The sequence below is a fragment of the Drosophila simulans genome, chromosome 3R, assembly GCF_016746395.2.
Source record: "Drosophila simulans strain w501 chromosome 3R, Prin_Dsim_3.1, whole genome shotgun sequence".
NCBI lineage: Eukaryota > Metazoa > Arthropoda > Insecta > Diptera > Drosophilidae > Drosophila > Drosophila simulans.
In genome coordinates, this window is record NC_052523.2 from 18,560,944 (window position 1) to 18,583,500 (window position 22,557).

Genomic DNA, 22,557 nt, shown 5'->3' on the forward strand with positions numbered 1-22,557 from the left:
ATCTAGAATCTGATAAATCTGTTAACCCTCGAATTTAATAAAGATATTTTCAAAAAAGCGAGTTCACGTTTTTTTTTTGCAGTAACTGGCACAGCTGCTGCTGTCATATGAATAAATATTGAGTCACATACACACACACACATGTGCACGGCAACCAATACAGCCATGCGATCGACCGCCCCAAAAGTATGCAACACTTTGCCCGACTCTCTATGCGCATCTTTATTAATTATGCCAGCGATTTAATTAAAAACTTAACCAGCTGTCGCCTTGAGCGCCGTGGCACTGAGCAAGGGGATCGTCTCCTGGCCACCCGATGGAGGCGGACACAGCGCGGGGGGCGTGGCAGTGGGGCTGGCAGGAGCGGCAACTTCCGACGGATTGCTGCCGAGTTGGCAACTTGCTGGCGCTGCAGTTGCCGCAGATGGGGATGGGCTAATTAAAATGCATTGTTTAATGCAAATAATGGATTATATAAGTTGGTAGTTTTCAGTGTTTACTTACGGCGGGTGGCTCTCGACTCGTGGCGCCCAAACGGCTGCAGCTGCGGCTGGCGGCGCCTTAACGACTTTTGGCCCGACTCCTCCATATTGTTGTGCCGTCTGAATTGGCTTTGGCTGGAGGCGCAGTTGCTGGCCTGGTTGTTCAGGTTGCACATTGACGCCATTGAACCCGGCCAATATTTGAGGTGGTTGACCCACGGCGTTTTCATAAACAAAAAAGTGTTGCCCCTGTTCTTGTTGCGGTTGATTTTTGGCCTGTTGTTGCTGCCATTTTGGTTGCTGCTGTTGGTAGTGTTGCTGCTGCTGCTGGTGTGGCTGCTCCTGCTGCTGTTGCTGCTGCTGCTGTGGCTGCTGCCAATTTGGCACAGTTTGGCCCAGTAACTCGTGCAACAATGGCGCCAACGCTTCGCTGCCCGTGATTTGTTGCAGATGCTGCAGGAGCGCGGCTTCCTCAATCTTCTGTCCCTCCGCCCGATTGATGCTCAGGATGCCGGTGTTGTGGTGCCTGTAAGCAAATAGTTTGCTCAATAGATTGACCCGCTAACCACCACCCACCATCACCCACACACTGGGCGAGACTCATTCCAGCACATCCACACGACCTACTTTGTCAGCGGCTGTGCAAATGTTTGCGAAACAACTCCCAAACAAACCAGCGGCAAGTGGAGCAGAACGAGCCAATTTGGATACATATTTAAAGACTTATTAGTGCCAGAGACCTTCCAGTCGAAACTCTCGGCGAGAACTAACTCCGGCTAACTAACTTCACACATCAAATATTCTCCGATGCCATGGATTCTAATTAGGAGATGCTTGCTTTTGCCTTTGCCTTGGCATTCGATTAGGTTTCTTGTTTTCGGGCATTAATTATTTCGAAGCTAATTATACATGCACATTAATATGCAAATATTATGAAGTGTGAACATTTTGATGTGCCCCATTGGTTTCGGTATGATAATTACCAGTTCGGCTTTACAGATCCAACTGGGGGCACGACAGCGTTTATCGATTGAGTGGATCTCAATTAGCCGGCTACAAAAAATATGACTAGCTAATTGGCTTAATCAAATAGTAAAAATAAGCTAATGGAAACTAAAGAGTAACTTTTAAGTTGATTAGAATACATTTATTCATCTAAATAATTTACTAATTTATTGATTAAGTTTAATATTTAAGCTTTAATAAGAAATATGTTTTATATAATAACCATCCTTTCAGCTGGTGTTAATGCTTCCATAAGTTATATGATTATGTACTTTCAACAAAAAGAGCTGTTAAACTCAAATCCATAAAACTACGCATCTCAAACTGTTGCATTAACATAAGCCCTTTCAAAGAGCTGGCCATAAATCCGAGCTAAAATGTCAACCGTCTGGCAGTGACTGTCAAACTGTAAAGTGGCCCTTGGCTTCAGCTCCCATTTTCCGCTCTCCGTGAATGTGTGGCAAAATGTTTTTCCATTAAATTACAATTCCCCTTCTCGGAAAATACCCCTCCCCCTGCCCCCTCATCATCGGCGGCCTTCGTCGACCAGCAAAGTCATGAAATTTAGTGTTGGCGGCATAATTAGACCATCAATTGCGGAAAACTCATGACAGTCATGAATGGCCGACTGTGTGCATGTGCCTGTGTTGGTGGGCCAAAACCACAGGGGCGGGGGGCGTGGCCAGGGGGCTAGGCACACTCTGGAATAAAGTAATATGTGCCCCAAGCATAAACTCATCAGAGTCGGAAAAGCTGACAGAGATGAGGACGGCAGCAGCAACAAGAGCAGCGCCAACATTACACAGTAAAAATAGCTTAATTAAAATATTAGTTATACATCATAATATTAAAGATAGTTTTAACAAAATATTTGATATATTACAACCTAACTAGATGATCATATGCGAGTTCATAGAGTAGAGTAGCAGTATAAGCTATTACATACAATTTGAATATTTATTCCAGTGGAGCAATGGCAGCCACAAAGGGCGGCCTGAATTTTGACGATGGACGGGACTGTTGCTCACACAGGCAACAACAACTGGCTGGACTTCAGCAACGATGGCCACAATAAAGTCGGAATGTAAAGCACAAATGCTACTTTGGTTGCTCATAAATATTCACTGGAATGTATTCGGTCTCCTCCGCATTTAGCCGTTGTCCTTGTGGCTTCGCTTTCATTTTCCACCGCTTTTCGGCCGAAAGGCGCAAAAGTGTGAAATGGCCGAGTGCGAGAGTGTTCATATATATTTTCTATTTTTATGACGATTTTTCGGTGACTGTTTTAGCCAGCCGAGTGTGAAAGTTAAGCACATAAATTACAGGCGAGCGCCGCGCAGAGGAATTAAAAGCGCCGTGCACAGTGGCCGAAAAACCAGAAAACACTTAAAATATGGCAACAACCGCTCACGCGGGAATCCCCCTCCTCGCAGCCATACAGCAGAGGGAAGGAAAATAGGTTTCAAACGAATAGTTTGAACTCCTTTACAGGTTCTAATCAAGTTTAACAATTTATGTAATATATACTCTTTTAGACTATTAATCTTTGATTGCCACTAAGTACGTACGTTCTATATACTATGTAATATATATACCATGTAATTTAATAAATATTAAACAAATATCATTTTTGCAGCTCCTATCCTGTCAAACCCAACTGTTTGCATGTGTGTGAAGTGCGGCTCGTTGGCGCTTTTTAGTAAAATTACACGCTCTAATCCACAACTTTTGAGTGGGCCCACACCACCGAAAAGTGTGGAAAAAAAGGGCCAGAATCTAGAAAACCCTCTGACGAGTAGGATCTCCCAGGGAGAGATGAAAGGCAACTGCCGAGGGCATCAAGGGCTGCAAGAATGCGCCAGACAGCGCCAAAGACCTAAACGCAAAACAAGCAAAGCTCGCACAAACTCAGGCTGAAAGTATGCAAAACATAATTCATGCTGATGGAATTGTATGCATGAATATATGAGGAGCGCCCCCCCAAATCCCAGACTCCAGTGCCCATAACCCCTGGGCTGGCTAAAAATCATATGCATCACGTGATTAAACGCGTCATGCATGAAAATGTAAAATATTGTGCAGCCACATATAGCTCACAGACAGCGCTGGCGAAAAGGGGGAACCCCCGGCTGTGTTGACTGGCTGCCAGAAGTTAAAAAATACATATAAATATATATAAAAAAAAGGGGAAAAATTAGACCCCGCACATCATGTTTACTTGACTTGACTGGCAGTCTGGTATCCGTGACCAAAGCAAACGAGAGCAAACAAAACGCCTCGGTTACAAATTTTTCACCATTTTTTCCAGCTTCTCCGACTCTCCCCCCGCCCCTCTCTGGGGCAGGCTTAAATGGAGAGAAATGGCTGAGATGGAGCCGAATCTGAATCTGATGTTGAGGCTTCCGCTGACGGAGATGAATCTGGGCAGCACGTGCCCCAGACGCCGCCAGACATTGGCTTGAACTTGGCCATAACCAGACGTTGTTGCTATTTGTTCGTCCCTCCCCTTATTGCCGCCACCCTTTTGAGGGGGCAAAGTGGGCGTGGCCACGACTGCAATGGCAATTTCTTGCGGCTTTAATCGAGTTCTCAATGTTGGGTGAAGGTCAAAATCGTCGGCAAAAGTGCAATGAAATAACAAATTAAACACATACTCTTTTTTATTCCAATCACCCTATTTCAACTAATTTAATTCAGTCATTTATTAAAAACAATTTTATTATTGACGCTGCAGAATGCATTTTTTATTAAAACTAATTTAAATTATATTTCTTTTTTGTAGAAGCCTGTCACAAATGCATTGAGTTGTGCTACTGTCCTATTTTAAACAACACAAATGGTCTTTGAGCTTTTTAAAAAAAAGTAAATAATATGGTATTACCTTATTCAGCAATTTCCGCTTTGACATTCTCATTTAAATGATTATTTTAGCGTAACAGAACACTAAGCCTGTAGGATTTCTTTTTCTACCATCTCTAATAATTATTATTATTATTACCTTTAAAACTTTATATGCAGAAAGCTGCGCTTTAACTTCACTTGCAATCCGCCAAGCAACTTGTCATACAAATTATGCGCTCATTGCAATTGCGCTTTTCCGTCTCTATTCTAACTGATTTCTACTCAGCCATATGGAAATGGCTTTGGAGCACATCCGCATATAAAAAAGGAGTTTAGCAACTTTGGCTTACTTTGTGGCATGACTGGGGGAATTTATTACTAGCACTTGGATATATCATTCAGGACTGGCGCCCGGCGCACTTCTCGCGAATTATGTCAGTGGAAAAAAGCAGAAGTTTAACTACTTTTCTACGACTTTTACGCAATGTAGCCGCTTGAAGCGGAGAAAGCCAAAGGGAAATGCGGTGAAAGCGGGCGCGAACTTTCTTCATTTGCTGCAGCACACTTTGTCGCAGTTGCCGCACTTGGCTTAGTTGATTATTTTAGTCGCCTCTTTGGTGCTCCTGCTGCAGCCTACAAAATGTGACAAATCTCCGCATTTCTTCCCTCCATTCTCGTCTGACACATATTCGCCTTCTTTTTTATGTTTTGTCCGAGTTCGAGGCCCAGTTTTGCACAGCAGTGCGACCAAATTATTGCGGACACGTCGCATCCACTTGCAGATAGTAGAAAAGCGGGCCAACAAAAGCGAGTAAGTATCCCACTCATGGATGGCGCTTGTAGACACGAAAATACCATTTAAATTTGGATATTTCTTTAAAATAAATGAAAATGTACAAAACTTACCTACTTTGTATGTCATGTTCATACTCTCGAATTTATGTACTGTTCTTATTTACGAAAACAAATACTTTTCATTCTGTATAGGTCATATGAATCGTATTTTATATTGCTCTTTTGTTTTATTGAATTTCTGAATTTATTGTAGGCAGTGAATGTGGCAATATTTACTCTAAAGCTTCTATGGCATTTTATTATTTGGGATAGTCTGCAACCTGTGGCAACCTGTCACATGCACTTAGCATACCCCTGCAACCTACAAATCGGACACTTTATATCGTGCATACAAAGATGTAACAAACATGAGCTCTTGAGTGCAACTACTTGCGTATTAGAAGCAGCCAGTCTTCATTAGTGAGTCCATTGAAATTTAGCATGCCCGGGCAGTGGGCAATGCATAGCATACTTTAAGAGCTCCTCCTTGGACCAAATGCCAGAGCTGCGGGAAAAAAGAAACTTTGCTTTGCTTTGCAGCAAATCAGCGAAAGCGCCAACAAACTATTAAAAACTTTCGCAACAAGAAAAAGTTGCAGGACGAAGATTCCGGCTCCTGCTCCTGGTGATGGCATCCATATCTGACGAGTGCCAAAAAGCAAAAGTTTGCACCGCCAGTGCTGCATACAATGTTTGTGCTGATTGCAGCACAGCAAATGGCTTTTGATTTCACAAATCAAAAGTTTCTTGTGCGCGCCGCACGTGATTTATGCCTGCGGCAGGAGCAAGTCCAGATTCACGAAATCTGCCAGGATGCAGGATGAAGGACACTGCTGGCTGTTGGCTACTAAATGCAGTCGAAGCTGGCGAGGATCGCCGGCGACATGCACGAGCGACCAGCTGTAAAAACTTAGTCCTGTCCAGCTCCAGAGGAAAATTAAAAGAACCCAGTGGAATTAGGAAGACACAAAAGAGAAACAATAGTTGGTTATTGTTTTAGGGTATTTCTATGCCAATAATCACTTGAATGCAATAAACAAAAAAATATAATTTAAATTAATTTTTAAAAAATATCGATGTATTTAAATTCATTGATATATACAGAGCTACAATTTTGTATAATTTTTCTCTGTGCATCAAAAGAAATGCAACGAGCCATCCGAGGAAATATTCCAACTTAGTTGCCCATTTCGCTTGCAGCTTAATGCACATTTAGATTTCGCTCAAGGACCAAATGGCAGCTCATCAGGCAGCCCGAAATGTAGCAAGAACACCAACTAATGAAGGCGGCCTCCCACGAATCCTTAACGCCTTTCTCTAATTGCCGGGCTAAACTTGTGCCGCGCAATGAAAATAACACGGAAGACCTTATGGGGCAAAAACAGGTGAGAGTGCCGGTGTGGCATGTGGCAATTCGCGTCTTAACGTCTGCAACTCATAAATAACATCAAATAATAGCACTGCACGCTGGTCTGGCCCGCTCGCTAATAAAGTGCCTGAGCACCAGCAAAAACAGTCACTAGCAACAAACAACTGGCAACATCAGCAGCAACTAGCAGCACTTGCAACAAATGCCCAAACAGCAACTAGCAAACGCATTCGCATTGCAACTCGCCAGCTGCCACCCGCAGCCCCTAAAAAGTTTTGTGGTCGTGCATCCGCTTAGCGGTAAATGCAGCACAGTTAACTCTTTATGGCGGCGACCATTACATGCGGAAGTTATGTCGAACAGAGCATACCCTGTAACAGACTCGTTAGGATCTGTGTCGTTTATATTATATATAGAATTCAAACGTAAGAAGCCTTATGTTATAAATTCACTGGAAATCGATTTTTCATTATATAGATGCACGCTTTTTTTACCCTAACGATTCCTGCGTAATATTGAGTCTTGCAAATCTTGTATTTTCTGCAACTATAGTTCTTCCATGTAGATTATTTCCCAGCCTTATAACTTCCTGACCTTAATGCCCCGTGAACTTGGCATACCCCGGAAAACTTTCTACCCACTTATCAGGTGGCTGCGTTTGTTAGCCTGCTAACAAATTTAGGCTAATTAGTTGGACTTAAGCGCGGCTTATGTGCCGTCTAATGGTGCCTTCCCTTTGGGTTCCCTCAACTCTTTCGCCCACAAATGGTAAGCAAACTGTTGGGCGGACGAGCATTTAATATATGTAATTGCAGTTGTTGTTCTTCCAGGCCACAAAACAAAGAAGAGCGAACACTGCAGTCTAGTTGCTGGACTATCAGATACCCGTTACTCAGCTAGTAGGAATGCGAACGAGATAGAAATTGGAAGAAATAATAAAATAAATTGATAAAAGTGTGAGATGGGCAGAAATAGTCCGATCGATTGGGCTACTAATCCTGATCGAGAATATATATCCATTCGGAAACGGAATTCTACCTGAATCTCGTATACCCTCTACGGTTAATAGGTATAAAAATGCCCTAAAAAGTTGCAAACAATTTTTCGGGGACAAACTCAAAAAATTTGGAATGGCTTAGTGACGAGACGGGGATAACACACAAGGCAAAATTGTCAGTAGACCGCAAAACATGCCAACATTAAGGCCACATTCTAGGCACTCACACCCAATTCTGGCTCATCTGTTTTGCCGTGTCATTGAAGCGTAAATGAGACATTTGCGACGCTTGTTTAATTAAAATAAATTTCAATTTAATCAAAATTCGTTCGTTGACTGGGGGGAGAAGGGGGGTGTGACAGAGAGCAAAGCGAGTGAACACCGTTCTGGAATTTCGCATTAAAATTGTTGGCATAGTTTTTAGGGGTCCGTAAAATGGATTCTGTGCCGTCATCGCCCCTGACAACTGTCGCTCGACGTGCTTTAAAATGCCAACAAACTTTTGTAACTGGCTTTTGGTTAGCACCTCTGAACACCATACCCTCGAATTCACAGGTACAGGTGTCAATGTGGGCGTGGAACTTAATTAAATCATTGTGTCAACCTTTGATTAATAGTCATATAACAAACATTTTGAGGATTGTGCGTGCGTCAGTCTATTCGAGTACAAGTCACTTTAAGTGCAGATGGAAAACAAAGGAATCTAAGGATTTGGATTGATATCTATGTAGTTTTGAATTTCAGATATACTAAACTATATTTTTAAACAACATGTTTCTGAGTCTAAGCAATAATTTAGTGTAAAAAATTCAAAAGTACTTCCAATTAAAAGCCCCTTAAGTAAATTTGTAGTTCTAAACACTTTTCACAGTCGATTTACTACAGTCCAACATTAATCAACCTTTTACAGGCTTTCACATTTTTGCATATTCTTCAAATTCCTTTTAAATGTTATTTATTTAAATAAGTGCTTGCCCAGCAGCCAAAAAAAAGTTACTTGAACATACAGACTTTACAACTTTTATTTTATGTTTTTTTTTTTTGCACAAATGGAGGTGCGAGAGCATGAGGTAATTTAATTAAATGCTTTGGCTTGAAAGAAAAGTTGTTCTAATTTAATTGGACGTTTTGTTTGCACACGCCGCGAGTACTTTTAACGCATTTTAACGTGGCCATTGTTTCCATATACAACTGTGCTATCCGTTTTTTATTCGGCTTAAAAGCCCACATGGCGAATGAGCGATATGCGTATAGTAAAAACGTAAGCGCTAATTGCCAAAAATGCTGGTAAATGCAATTTAAGTTTCGGCTCCGACAAATGTTATTGCAATTGAAAAAGGAATAAAACCGGATGCAGTGGATGGAAAGTCCGTCGAGGCCATGAAAAATGCATATTTGGGTTTAACCGAAAAATAAACAAGGCCAGAGGGCGGGGGCTAGTACTCCGGGGGGTGTGGGGTGTAGGAGGTCAGGCTACACATGTTTGCAGAGAACACTCCTTTCCACACCCACAACATCGTTGGTTGGTTTTTTGCATGCCACGGGGCGCTGAGCCGAAAAGTATGCAACAATAAATTCTGCCACGACGGGAGCTTTTCATTTATTTGAAACACCCGCCCGGAAAAACCACTTCCTCACACTCCATTTTAGCAGTACCCAACTACGGTATACAAGTGGGCCAAAAAAGGAAATCAAATCGGGTAAGCTGTTGCCAAACTAAAAACAGTTTGTGCGCCAATTTTCTATCAATTTTCATTGGCACTATCAGATGCAACACTTTAAAAAAATGATAGCTATTGAGATATATTATATCCGATTTCTAAATACTTGGCCTGCGCTTTCTTATTCATGTAGATCTTGATTCTTTTAAATTAATTTTTTATTAAGAAATTAGGACAACGAAACATAAATGCACTCTTTTTCAAGTGAAGAAAGCGCACTTGAAGTGCCAGGAAAGTATTTGCATTGTACTTTTGAATGCAGCCCAAAACGCCTGGCACTTTGATGACCCCATAGCCAAGACTGCAGCATCTCGTTCTGGCCACTTTCGGTTTATGGCCCATAAATTCCGTCGCCTTGCCGGGCTGCTTTCCCAGCTGCATTGCAATTGATTTGCATGGCTTGGGCGGCTGTTAGTTAACAGCCAGCACAACTGTACGAGATAAATGCTAGGGAATTTATGGCCGGCCAATCGAAACAATTGCCTGACTTCTGGCCGATTGCAGCCATTGAGCCACAAAGGACTCATTCTCCTGCACCTGCATTTTATGGCTGTCAACTGCAACGTGTACAAGCTCCCGTCCCGCACCACAAATCCAGTCTAAGTGCATTTTTTGGGTGCATCTACAGTTGAGACTGACATGCAAATACTTTCCACTAGCCGAGATAAAGTTGATTTTTGATTTGCCAGCAGAGTCACTGAGCCATAGTCAAGAAGCCAGCCAAGTGGCATTTCCCCCCACATCCACATCCACTTCCCATTTGACCAAGCTGTTGTTTGGTAATTACAAAAATACGATAAGGCTCCGAGCAGCTCGTTCAACTGGAAAGCGAATTGGAATGGCTGGGCGAATATTCATGGCCTGCTGATGAATCTATCAAAACATAATGGAATATGTTATGCCAGATTATCGATAATGCATATTTTCGTGTTTGTCGAATCGCCGATTGATTGCTGGACGGAATGGTTGCTAATATTTGATAAGCAAAAACGGAATAAGAATTGCATATGAATATTAGGTGAGATGCTGATTCACAGGCTTAAATGTATTAAGCTAGATACATTTTAATTTGTAAAGTGTTTTTCAAAGCTTACAAAATTGCCCTTTTCATTTCTAACACAATGTTCTCTAAGATATAAATAACTACACAGGCTAAAGTCATAACAAATTCCTAAATAGACATTCACACCTCATTGATAAAATCACAAGAATAAAACACTTTCGTAAATAAAACACTACACAAGTAAGTCTTAAGAGTATACAAAGATCCGAGTGCTGGAAAAATGAGGTTTTCCACTGTTGCCAAGCCATTTTCCACCCACTGCAAGTGCTCGGTTTTGTGAATAGAAATATGAAAATAATCCTCAAGTGTCAGTCCGAGAGATTAGTGACAACAAACCAAAGCCGCACAGCGAAATGAGATTTTTCATTTGGTATCAAATATCCGCTAAAACCGACCAGCAAAAACCCAAGCAGACAAAGGAAAATGCATAAAAAAGATAGCTTAAACTAGAAGTGAAATGCAAACGAGTGCAATGCTCCATGAATAGGAAAGGGAAAGGGAAAAGCGGAGGCTGAGGCACAAAGTGCAACTAGGCAAATGCAAACTACAAACTACAGTCGCACAATGCAAGTACGAACAGTACGACAGCCAGTAAATTGCAGTCAATTAAATCTGACTTCAGCCAAAGCGACGCGTGCCCCATGATCCAAGGTAAAAGACGCCGACGATAAAAATAAAGAACACTTTTTAAAAGCCTATATACTAAATGAATGTTTCCTTAATTCTTAAAGCCTTGTGAGAGATGTTCGGCTTAAACAATAAGATATCTTTATCTACAGCTCTAAATTTCTAGTTTCTTGAACTAAACAAAAATTACCTTGAAGGACCCTAATATTTTTTCTCTATACACCCAGCTTTGAAATAATCCTATACTTAAACTATTAAATAATATGTCAAATGCAAAGCACTTACTACGTTTCCATATTAGCTAGACCCACTGTGCCACTTTGTTGCAGCTGTGATAGACGTTTCAGTGATCGCCTCCAGCTTCCAACATCAGTTGTCACTGGCAATCGAAGCCATAAGGTTATCTGTGCTTAAACAACATCTTGTCTCTTCAGATTTAACACATCTCTGATCATGGAAAATAATTCCTACTGGCGCAACAAGGTGGCGGTGGTCACTGGAGCCTCCGTGGGAATTGGAGCTACCACAGCTATAGAACTGGCCAATGCCGGAATGGTAGTTGTAGGCCTGGCTCGTCGAGTGGAACTCATTGAGGTGCAGAGCAATAATAATTAATATACACCCATATAATTCATTATAAGGGACTTCAAACAGGCACTCAGGGATCAAGTGACCGGCGAGGGAAAGATTTTTGCCCGGCAATGTGACCTCAATGATGAAGAGCAGTTGACCAGTGCTTTTAACTGGATTCGTGAAAAATTCCAGGCCATTCATGTGCTCATCTGCAACGCTGGCATCCTGAAGGCCAACTTCCTGAGCGGTAAGTGCAGCATAAAGAATCTGAATTTCCGAGACTACATTCCCCAGTTCAGAATCCCCTACCAAGGACATCAAGGAACTGTTCGACACGAATGTGGTGGCCACCGCCAGCTGCCTGCGGGAGGCACTGAAGCACATGGCTGCGGTCAAGGTTCGCGGTCACATTGTGGTCATGAACAGGTGAGTGTCCACCCATGGCCAAAAGTATTTACCGCAGGGCTGGAATGTCCCCTTGAATTTTAAAAGGAAGAAATATTTTATATATTTCCCATTAAGTATTTCTCAATACGCATGTAACACTTCTTCTGTCACTTAAACCTTATACCAAACTTGGGTAAAGTTCAATGACCATGTTGCTTTCCTTTCTGCTTGCAACACTTTGACAGCTCGACTTAATGTTCCTTAATTAAAGCCAATTCCGTAGAAAGTGTTCGTTGCCAACTAAAAGGAGAGAGCCATCAATTGAAAGCTATACTTGAAAGGATTGTCTATTGACTCGAGACAATTAGATAGAGCTACAAAATTAGCACAACTGCAAACACACACACACACACAGAGACACAATTGGCTGTTCGGGGGTAATTGTTATCATTTCGGGAGCGCTGTTTACCCAGCTGAAATAGGAAAATTGGGCTTAAATCGAAATTAGTGCAGAGCCGGACAAAGGCAGTGTGCATACAGTGATGGAGTTGGAGGTAAATCATTTTCGTACATATTTGCTTTATAGTTTTGCTTGTGCTGGGCAAACAACTGACCAAAAGCTGCTGCCTTGAGTGGCAAAATATTTGCCAAATTATGTCCTGTAGGCTCCATGGTGTTGGGTGGTAAGTGGCGAATAGTGGGTGGTGGTGGTGCATGATGGTGTGTGGCTCAAGGGCGGGCTTAGACGAAGGGTTCAGCCGATCGGGGCTTAATGAAAGTGCAAACAATGCAGGCGGTCAGTCAATAGCCGTGTCGCTCGGAGTTGGTCAGCTCGATGCATTTTGCATGCGAAAGGTTTGCGCACAAAAGCGAAGGGCTCGAAGTGGTCGCCGCGTTATTTAAATTAAATTAAAAGCCATGCGGCAAACAAACAAGCACAACAGCACAAACACTTATTGATATTTAAATGCTGAGCGCGGTGGGGGCACGCATCGTGTTTTTGCGGTGCGGGTGGTGCATTAAAAGCTTTGCATGGCCAATGTGTTTGCCCCGAACAACAGCAACAACAACTCAATTATTCAACATAATTAAGTATTTTGCATTAAGCCGAATGCGTATTGCATTTGCATTTTGCATTCCTCCATTGGCAGTCGTCGATGTGATTTTTATTATTTCATGGAATCCAATGCGTACCGCATTTAAAATCAAAAATTTTGCGCATTAAGCCGCATGTTTGATTTGCGCTATGGCTTTAATTTCAAATTGCATTGATTTAATTTTAATGAAATTTACTTGAGTGCATACGCACACCCACCCAACCAGATAGCAATTATTGCCCATGAGCAAAAGGCAAAATTGAATAATTGCGTATACGCACTGTGGGTGGGCAGACCGGGTTGTTGTGCATGCGTAAGTGTCTCTGTGTGTGTATATGTTTGGTTTTTTCATGGCTGTAAAATCAGTCAGCATGCGGAAATGTTAAGGCAAATTCAACAAAGCCAACGTCAATCTTATTTATTGATTGGCTTTTAGTTTATGCAAAGATGGCAATTCGATTCGAGCAGAAATCTGTGTGCGCAAAATAGATTGCAAGCTCAAAATTGGATTAATATGATGTCTGAAACGTTTTCAGTGACGCTTTATCTTGGTCAAAAATGTTTAAATGTTTATTTAACTATTTTGGAATAGAGATTCTTGTCAGCTTTGTAGTTCTTTTATTTAGCTGTGATATGTAGATCATGATATGTAGACTACTCCATAGGAAAACCTTAACGAGCCATTTTAATATGACCTCGAGTTACGTCCACATTCCTACCACTTTTTAACACGCAATCGGAAAGTGCATCATCGAAGTGCATTAAAGACACACCGTAAATACGCATTTCCCGGAATTTTCATACGCATTTTTCCGGCATAATGAGCAGCGGACACAAGCGTATTGTCCGCAATCGAATACAATTGAGCAATGCGGACAGGCGCGGAAAGCGGGAAAGGGCAGTGGAAACTGCGACTTCGAACTTCGCAAACGTTAATTAATGAGAAAATGTATTTATTTGGCGGCGTTGCGAGGCAAAGACAATCCCGTTCTGGAAACGCAGCCGAGGCGTTGCTAATGAGCATGTGACGTTTCGGGGGGCGTGTGTCTGTGTGTGTGTGTGTCAAGGGGCGTGGCAGGTGAGCCAGGTGGGCAGTGGTAGTTGGGGCGGTCGTCCATATGCATTTCGCTTAATGTCAGTGCAATAATATTAAGACTTAATTAATTAAAAACTGCAAGGGTATGTCGGCCGCCCAGCATCTGCAGCAACGTTGGCAATTGTTTGCATTTAATGCCCCCGGCTCAGAGCCATAAGTACCACCCCATGCTCTTTCGAATACACTCGAAAAAATGAACTTTTACTCATTTAAATATATTCATAAAAATATCTGTTCAATTAAATTAAATATCTTGTAGAAAATGTGCCAACTAGTTGTATGGCGTGTTGTTTACTCTAATACTGCCAGATTCAATCAAAATAATTTTGCAGAAGTTTTAAAGTCTTTCCTTGCTTTTTCGTCAAGTGTGGGGGTAAAATTAAAAGAAGTTTACGCAATGTTTGCATAAAATGCACAGCGACATATGCAGGCAGGTGAATGCAGCAGGGTGCTGAATGCAGAAAACTGTGAACTGAAAACGGACATGGGTGGACATCCATACATCCGCATCCGCATACATTCTTTGAGGCATGCAAAGTGGGTTTTCCGTGGGCGGTGAAAGCTGCGTAGGTCCCGTCAGCTGCTGACCGTCATTTTCCGTAGGTGTTCGACGGCGACTTGTTTTTTGTTGCCATTTTAAGTGCTTGAAATCCGTTGTGTTGACTTTATTTACCCACGCACACCCGCCGTTTGTGACCCCGCTCTGTCTTTATTTTCCATTCCCGCCGCACCGCCATACCTTGTCATGCGGACAATGCTCCTGCTACTCCTCCGCCTCCTCCTTCGGCTCCTCTGGACACATGTATGGACAACATTTGACAACAGCGTGCTTGGCCATCGGATTCCGGAAGTGCCGGTGCCCTTATTCAGCGTTTATCCGGCCACGAAGCATGCAATTACGGCCCTCTGCCAAACGGTGCGCCAGGAAATACATTTTCTCAAATTAAATATTAAATTAACGGTAAGTTAAATGCAGTGCATACATGGCGCGCCTCATCCTCCATCTTAATCCTCGGGAAATGCGGCAAACATGACGCGTCTGCTCATTGGTTACCCTCGCGATTTTTATCCATCCATTGCAGAGCATCTGTCCGGGCATGGTGGACACGGACTTCCTTAGTGTTTACTCGCAGGCGGTGGCCGAGCTGCCCAAGCTGCAGGCAAGGGATGTGGCCAAGGCCGTGTTGTATGCGCTGAACACTCCTGATGGCGTCCAGGTGGAGGACATCATCCTGCAGCAGATGCGGAAGGTCGATTGAAGTTTAGTTTGAATTTCCAGGGAACTACATATTGCCCAAATAATATTGTCTGTACATTTTGTATATGTTCTGAAATAAGAGAACCAAAAAACATATTTTCAAATATCATAAATTACATTATTCCATTGCAAGCAATAATAACATCTTATTCCAAATAACAAAACATAGCAATAAAATGATAATATTTATCATATTAGTATTTATTGATATACATTTGAATTTGAATTGCCCGCGCAAGTAGTGGAGTTGCCACAATGCGGCAAATTGAAAATTGAGTTTTTTGCCAAAAATAAGTTTCCAGATTTTTTGTGAAAAAAATAATCAGTATTTTGATCAAAACATTAAAATTAATGACCCAAATAAGGAATGTCATACCTCGCCGAGTTCGTTGTTTAAATTCCAATCGAATTGCATTCAAGTTTGGGAATTCTGGGATTTTTCAATTTTTCGCAAATTTTGATGATGGTACCCCTTACAAAATATGCGAAAATTTGGCCAAAAATTAATTTTACAAAATCCGTTTAAAAGTTAAAGGGGTGGTTAGTATTGCTTATAAGGAGTATAAAATGGTAATTCTTTTTGCTGTGTGACCATTTTTAGTCAAGTTATCGCTAAAAAAGGAAAATTGAAAATTGAGTTTTTTGCCAAAAATAAGTTTCCAGATTTTTTGTGAAAAAAATAATCGGTATTTTGATCAAAACATTGAAAATAATGACCCAAATAAGGAATGTCATACCTCGCTGAGTTCGTTGTTTAAATTCCAATCGAATTGCATTCAAGTTTGGGAATTCTGGGATTTTTCAATTTTTCGCAAATTTTGATGATGGTACCCCTTACAAAATATGCGAAAATTTGGCCAAAAATTAATTTTACAAAATCCGTTTAAAAGTTAAAGGGGTGGTTAGTATTGCTTATAAGGAGTATAAAATGGTAATTCTTTTTGCTGTGTGACCATTTTTAGTCAAGTTATCGCCAAAAAAGGCAAATTGAAAATTGAGTTTTTTGCCAAAAATAAGTTTCTAGATTTTTTGTGAAAATAATAATCGGTATTTTGATCAAAACATTGAAAATAATGACCCAAATAAGGAATGTCATACCTCGCTGAGTTCGTTGTTTAAATTCCAATCGAATTGCATTCAAGTTTGGGAATTCTTGGATTTTTCAATTTTTCGCAAATTTTGATGATGGTACCCCTTACAAAAAATGCGGAAATTTGGCCAAAAATTAATTTTACAAAATCCGTTTAAAAGTGAAAGGTGTGTTTAGTATTGGTTTGAATTTGAATTGCCCGCGCAAGTAGTGGAGTTGCCACAATGTTCTGATATTGCTAGCGAGTACACCAGGCACTCGTGAAATGGCCCCGCTCTAGCAGAGTTACCCACCAATGTATCGATTACTCATGCTAACCTCAAAATCGATAGTTCGAAACATACATCGATATTTCGCAGCTTTCGCTTATTGGTCACACTGGGGCTTATGATTAAAAAAAACTGAACTGACTCCAATAAAAACGTGAGGTAGAAAAAGCGAATTAAGTTGACAATTAATACACACAGCAGCCGCACGGTAACCAGCCGCCAATACCGATACGAACGCGCGGCGGCAACAGCAATTGCACACATAAAAGCCCACATCAAACGCAAGCTGCCCGCAACCGCGGGCACTTAAATTCCGAAATGCGTCCACGTAGTGCAAAATCCGAATCTCAATTCGAATTCGAATCGGATGTCCGGATGTCTGCGCCCTTTTTATGTTTTTTTCGAGGGTGCGGCTGAGATCGGCGTGCACCTGCCGTCCAAAGTGTGATTACGAAATGTGCTCCAACGCGAAATGATATTATAAAGTATAATATAATGCGTGTTACCACGTAGTTGCACACAGACAGGCAGCACACGCACACACACGCGCACACCCAGTGGCACTCACACACAGACAGTGATAGAGCGAGAGGGCAGGAGGCAGAGAAAGAAAGAAAGAAAGTGCTGCCCAGTTGACAAAGAACAGGTTTTAACCTAATTAACTAAATAATGGCCTCAAGTGAATGATTCGCCGCCAGGAGGAAGTTGCTTCCTTATATCCGCAAGGTCCCCGCCGCCCGAGTGTGCGTGTGTATGTGTGTCAAGGTTCCGGAAGTTGAGCCGCCGTAGAATTGATTTCCTATACCCCAAGTCGCTGTTGCTGCCGCTGCTGTTGTTCTTATTGTGTTTTTGTGGCTGTGGACATTGAACTTGAGTCGAAATGCGCACTAACCCGTTATCCATGCATATCTCTTTTCGATCCGGCAGCCGTCTAGCCCAGCAGCTCTCTTCCCCCCACAATAAACACACACAAGCTGCTTTTGGAGCCAATCATCACCCGCAACCGATAGCCACACGAAACCATCAGGATGTTCATCTGGGACTGGTTCACCGGAGTGCTGGGATACCTGGGTAAGCAACGTCGCCATCGCCGACCTTGTGCCTTGGGGCGGCGTTTCTTGAGCGAGTGCCAACAAGGCAGCCGCACAAAAGAAACCCAAATTCGACGGCTGTACAGCGGAGGTCGCGGTGATAGCTCTAAACGTGCGATTATCTCGAAATCTAGAGGTTAAACGGTGTTTATAAGGTGTCGAAAGCTTATAACTTTCCATTGGGTCTCTCTATCACAACAAATGCGCGTTGAATATGAATTGCTGTAAGGTATTTTGATTGTATAGCCGTGTACTTCAGCCACAATTCTTTAAGCAGACACATTTGATAGGGTTTTTCTGGCTTCCAGATAGCTGCTACACATTTAATTGCTTTGTAATGCTAAATGTTAAAATTATTCCACACAAAAGTGCTGTTCTACAGTGCAGGCCAAACTTATAGCAGTGGTTATAAGCGCATTTTTGTTATAGCTTGATCTTTAATCAGCTTAATGGTTTTGGGTAGCAAAGGTAATAATTAGCCCGAAGTCCAAGAGCTATTGTCTCGACCTCAAATGTATATTCGGCTGTCTGTGGCTGCGCAAACACAAGTGAGCCGCCCCACTAGTGTTAGTTTAGCTGCGTGTATTAAATGATGACGCGTGAGTCAAAAGGCTATTCAACATTCAACACACTTTCTCGGTTTCAGGTCTGTGGAAAAAGTCTGGCAAATTATTGTTCCTGGGCCTGGATAATGCTGGCAAAACCACACTCTTGCATATGCTCAAAGATGATAAGCTGGCGCAGCATGTGCCCACACTGCATCCAAGTGAGTCTGCTCCCTGGACAAAATCCTCAATGTGTATACTAAATTAACTAATGATTGACTTGCAGCATCCGAGGAGCTGTCCATCGGCAACATGCGCTTCACTACATTCGACTTGGGTGGCCACACTCAGGGTAAGTGCCTAATCTCGACCAGAGCTCAGGGGAATGTGCATCCAAATCGTTGCTATTTTCCGTACGTGCCCACGACTAAATATAGACCAGTATGCAAATATCGCAGGGCGAAGCAAGCGCAGCCGCCAGATCCACGACAATCAGCATGAAATATAGCGCATCAGGTCACCCATACAGCCAGTGCGTCTTACACTCGTAGCATTTGTTGCGATCAATCAGCGCCACACACTCGAACGCCCAGCCAAGCCAAGCAATGCCACCACAGTGGTCACAGGCAGCTCATCCAGAGATCTCACAACTCGCGACCTAAGAATACTAGAACATTTAACCCATTGATTAGAACCATTTATATGTTTGGCAAACAACCAGAGTCTTGTTGAATTGCCCAAATAATTCTAATATATATATATCTAATATATATAATAATCTCTCTACCCACTGTGCACGTATAGGCGACGTATTTATTATTAATATTACGAAGGCAAACATTCTCTATGTAGATAACAAACAGAAACTCAAGCACCTTAGTGTGCACGGAAAACTCACATACATGCAGTTGATATATTTGTATAAATATGAACATTATGAAAAGTGGTCAAACATCGTGAAATGGCTTGTAGCGCCCAGTTGTTTTGATAAAGAAGCTCCGGCCAGCACTCATTTTAAGTGCAGCTCGTCATCGTGACGATCGTTTTCGCTTCGGAACTAGGTAAACTAAAGTAGAAAGGTTCTCAGCGGCGGAAAGATATCAGATTTGTGCCTGATATCAGTGACTTGCGCTTTGTTATTCTAGCGATGTTATATAAATTACAGATTGTTGGTGGCAGCAGCGACTACTAAAGTACACTTCCAAATCTTGATTCAATATTGAGATCTGAAGACTAAACCACTTTGGATTAGCTGCTGCTTTCGTATTTATGACCCATATCTACATATCTTTGCAGCACGACGCGTCTGGAAGGACTACTTCCCTGCCGTGGATGCCATCGTTTTCTTAATAGACGCCTGGGACCGCGGTCGCTTCCAGGAGAGCAAAAACGAGCTGGATTCGCTGCTCACGGATGAGGCGCTGTCCAACTGCCCCGTGCTCATACTGGGCAACAAAATCGATAAGCCCGGCGCGGCCAGCGAGGATGAGCTGAGAAACGTGTTCGGACTGTATCAGCTAACAACCGGCAAGGTGAGCCCAGAACCCTCCCCTTCCTCCTGCTGGCCATTTAACTGAAATAGTACATAATTAATATCCGTTTGGCTTGCAGGGCAAAGTTGCACGCGCCGATTTGCCCGGCCGTCCTCTGGAATTGTTCATGTGCTCCGTGCTGAAGCGACAGGGCTACGGCGAGGGTTTCCGTTGGCTGGCGCAGTATATCGATTAAGTCAGCATTAGCAACCACCACCAGCACCATATTTCAAGAACACCACTCAACACTCAAACCGAAAACTTGGCTACGAAATTTCCAAAAAGATTCGAGACCGCAGAAACAACAGAACCCAAGGGATGTGAACCCAGCCCAATCCAAACCGCCAGACCTTAAGCAAAACGAAGCTGCGTGCGCAATTTCTAATTTATACAAAACAATTACAAATATTTCATAATAATAAAAAAAAAACCAGAAAACCATAAGATGTACATCTGTAACACACAAACAATCGCGGGAAAAACAGAACACAACATCAAAGTGCAGACAACTTTTCTATCTGGAACATCGGGATAAGTTATAAGGAGCTGAAGGATGCGAGGAGTGCGCAAGGGAAACTTTTAATAATAATTATGAGTAACAAATTATAGCAAATTAAAGGTGATTTATTTAAGAGCATGTGCTTTCAACGACGCTGTTCCGCCAATAAACTGTAGCCACCTACCTTTATTTCAAGTTTATCAATTGTAAATGTCGCTATTGATTTCCTTCATAGTTTACTTTGGCCGCAAAACATTATGTACACCCCTCCTATAGGGATTCGACCTCCGATAATGGTACACCTTAGTTTAGCTAAAATTTTAAGTTGCATGTCATCGATGTACTTTGTTTCTTTTATACAATACGAAAGGGAAAGCAATTTATATAAAATCGCATTTTTGTTTGCAGAAAGAATTCTAAATAAAACGGAGAAAAGTAATTTTGTAAAATACATAAATTGGTGACCGTTGTTTTGCTTGAGTGAAACCCAGCGACGTACAAACATATTGGATTCATTTATTTATTTGCATTTAGGGTTTACGCTAATGAGTCACGTCAGGAGCATCAATTGAAATCAGGGAGCAGGCATTCGATGAGCGCGAGCACGGGATCCAGGAGCTGCAAACATGCTGGTCTAAGTAGAAAAATATTACAAAACTCTGAAGCCGCCCGACGGCAGAGGATGCTCGCGACCTCAGTGCTAACTGCGCCGGCAGCGGTGGGGCAGTCCTCTCAGCAGCATCAGTTGGCGTTGAAAGAGGCGCATGAGCAAGCCCTTGCGCTTGGCCCGCTCCCTGCATCAGGAACGCGAGGATCCGCCCATGGAGCCGGACCCCGAGCCGCCGCCAGCCATGCGGCGCTTCTTTTTCTTCTTGGCCGTCAGACTCTCCTGGCCGCTGTCCGTGTTGGAATCGCCGCCATCGTCGCTCTCGTCCTCCTCCGACGACGAGGAGCTGCTCGACGAGGAGGAGCTTGAGTTGCTGGAGCTGTCCGATGCGAAGCCGGTGCTCTCGTTCAGGTTAATACTATCGGCGATCTGGGCCAGCTCCGGTCGCTGGTCTCGCAGCACGCGCAGCCACTTGCGGGACAACTTTGGCCGGCCGCGAACAGTCTTGTGCCAGACGCAGGGGAAGTTCGTCTGCGAACTGAAGTTCTGGGTGATGGCAATGGTGTCGTCCATGTTGAGCACCACGTGCCACCAGCCGCCGGGCACGAATACAGTCTCGCCTGCTCCCTGCAGCACTTCGATGGGACGGTACTGCTCCGGCCAACTAGGCAGCTGGGTGCGCGGATATATGGTGCTGAACCAGGTGATGGCCTCGTCACGCTGCTTGCCACCCATGGCACTGGTGACCTTGAGCAGCTCCTTGGGCGTTTGGGTGGGGAACAGGCACCAGCGCTTGTGGCCGCGGATCAGCGTGTTCCAGGCACTAGTGCCCAGTGGGTCAATGTGGATGCCGGTGCCGGAGCGAGCCGGTCCCATGACAAACCAGCGGTAAGGCGGACGACGATTCTCACCGCAGTACTGGAAGAGGTCGTCGCGAAAGTACTTGGGCACCACATAGTCATCCAGGAGCTTGCGCCGACGATGGTGCTCGCCGAAGCTGCTGTCGAAGATGTACAGCGGGCTGTCGTCGCGCGTGCTCTGCATGTACTCCACGTAGTACTTCATCTTCATCTTGACGCTATAGCCCTCGTTGTCCTCGCCGCACTTGAACTTCTGGTTCCGGTACTTCTTGGCCAGGCGGGCCAGTGTCCACTTTTCCAGCGCCAACCAGCCATCGGTGCAGCCGCGAATGACCACCGGCTTGTAGGGTCGCTCGAAGCGTTCGATAAACTCCGACTCCGGCACCTGCGACTCCTCGATCCGCTCCAGGTTATCGGTGAAGTCCCAAAACGGCTCGAACTTTTCACAGTACCGCATGGCCGACCAGGCATTCTCTCCGTCCAGCTCCGGACGAGCCTTGCGCTTCACCTCACGTGTGCGTTTGCGGGAACGCTTGGGCAGCTTGAATTCCTCGCTCATCCTGCTGAAATTGGCCAATTTTCCACAGCTCCTGGAAATTAAAGCAGCGTGAGTGCAGTGTGGCCAGGCGACGCAAGTTCGAACATGCTGACAACGCGAGGCGGGACCGAACCTGGTCATTCAGCTGGTCGCCAGACAAGCACTTCTTTACGGTT

At 43.4% G+C, this 22,557-nt stretch overlaps 4 protein-coding genes across 7 annotated transcripts; 2 read left to right on the plus strand and 2 right to left on the minus strand.

The window, feature by feature from the left end:
• Nucleotides 1-204: 204 nt before the first annotated feature.
• LOC6729073 (putative uncharacterized protein DDB_G0271606) lies at nt 205-1,277 on the minus strand. The gene is made up of 3 exons (XM_002104358.3): nt 1,110-1,277; nt 505-1,008; nt 205-435 (listed from the first exon to the last, which is right to left on the minus strand). Exons 1-3 carry the CDS (start codon nt 1,193-1,195, stop codon nt 255-257), a joined length of 771 nt encoding a protein of 256 aa, XP_002104394.1. The 5' UTR covers nt 1,196-1,277; the 3' UTR covers nt 205-254.
• Nucleotides 1,278-11,299: 10,022 nt separating this feature from the next.
• LOC6729074 (farnesol dehydrogenase) lies at nt 11,300-15,544 on the plus strand. Its single transcript, XM_002104359.4, has 5 exons — nt 11,300-11,533; nt 11,594-11,759; nt 11,812-11,938; nt 14,918-15,053; nt 15,175-15,544. The coding sequence occupies exons 1-5, from the start codon at nt 11,393-11,395 to the stop codon at nt 15,349-15,351; spliced, it is 747 nt and encodes a 248-aa protein (XP_002104395.1). The 5' UTR covers nt 11,300-11,392; the 3' UTR covers nt 15,352-15,544.
• A 1,172-nt stretch (nt 15,545-16,716) lies between these two features.
• Nucleotides 16,717-20,833, plus strand: LOC6729075 (GTP-binding protein SAR1b). 4 transcript variants are annotated; one of them, XM_016177257.3, is made up of 6 exons: nt 16,717-16,868; nt 17,637-17,780; nt 18,447-18,566; nt 18,632-18,697; nt 19,642-19,877; nt 19,957-20,833. In XM_016177257.3, the coding sequence occupies exons 2-6, from the start codon at nt 17,738-17,740 to the stop codon at nt 20,071-20,073; spliced, it is 582 nt and encodes a 193-aa protein (XP_016035721.1). In that variant the 5' UTR covers nt 16,717-16,868; nt 17,637-17,737; the 3' UTR covers nt 20,074-20,833. The 4 variants fall into 4 exon arrangements, with proteins under 4 accessions (XP_016035721.1, XP_016035722.1, XP_016035720.1 ...); XM_016177258.3 differs by having other exon boundaries at nt 16,823-16,863; XM_016177256.3 differs by having other exon boundaries at nt 16,839-16,917.
• Nucleotides 20,834-20,872: 39 nt separating this feature from the next.
• Nucleotides 20,873-22,547, minus strand: LOC6729076 (bifunctional arginine demethylase and lysyl-hydroxylase PSR). The gene has a single exon (XM_002104361.4). The coding sequence runs from the start codon at nt 22,520-22,522 to the stop codon at nt 21,176-21,178; it is 1,347 nt and encodes a 448-aa protein (XP_002104397.3). The 5' UTR covers nt 22,523-22,547; the 3' UTR covers nt 20,873-21,175.
• Between the last annotated feature and the right edge of the window lie 10 nt (nt 22,548-22,557).

Bases quoted from the DNA above. Each gene is read 5' to 3' on its own strand.
- LOC6729073 (XM_002104358.3), bottom strand. From the start codon at position 1,195: ATGTATCCAAATTGGCTCGTTCTGCTCCACTTGCCGCTGGTTTGTTTG. The intron at 1,009-1,109 runs GTAGGTCGTGTG...ATTTGCTTACAG, and splicing joins TTTGCACAGCCGCTGACAAA to GCACCACAACACCGGCATCC. The intron at 436-504 runs GTAAGTAAACAC...CATTTTAATTAG, and splicing joins CGAGTCGAGAGCCACCCGCC to CCCATCCCCATCTGCGGCAA.
- LOC6729076 (XM_002104361.4), bottom strand. From the start codon at position 22,522: ATGACCAGGTTCGGTCCCGCCTCGCGTTGTCAGCATGTTCGAACTTGC.
- LOC6729075 (XM_016177257.3), top strand. From the start codon at position 17,738: ATGTTCATCTGGGACTGGTTCACCGGAGTGCTGGGATACCTGG. The intron at 18,698-19,641 runs GTAAGTGCCTAA...ATATCTTTGCAG, and splicing joins CTTGGGTGGCCACACTCAGG to CACGACGCGTCTGGAAGGAC. The intron at 19,878-19,956 runs GTGAGCCCAGAA...TTTGGCTTGCAG, and splicing joins ATCAGCTAACAACCGGCAAG to GGCAAAGTTGCACGCGCCGA.
- LOC6729074 (XM_002104359.4), top strand. From the start codon at position 11,393: ATGGAAAATAATTCCTACTGGCGCAACAAGGTGGCGGTGGTCACTGGA. The intron at 11,534-11,593 runs GTGCAGAGCAAT...GACTTCAAACAG, and splicing joins GTCGAGTGGAACTCATTGAG to GCACTCAGGGATCAAGTGAC. The intron at 11,939-14,917 runs GTGAGTGTCCAC...ATTTGACAACAG, and splicing joins CACATTGTGGTCATGAACAG to CGTGCTTGGCCATCGGATTC.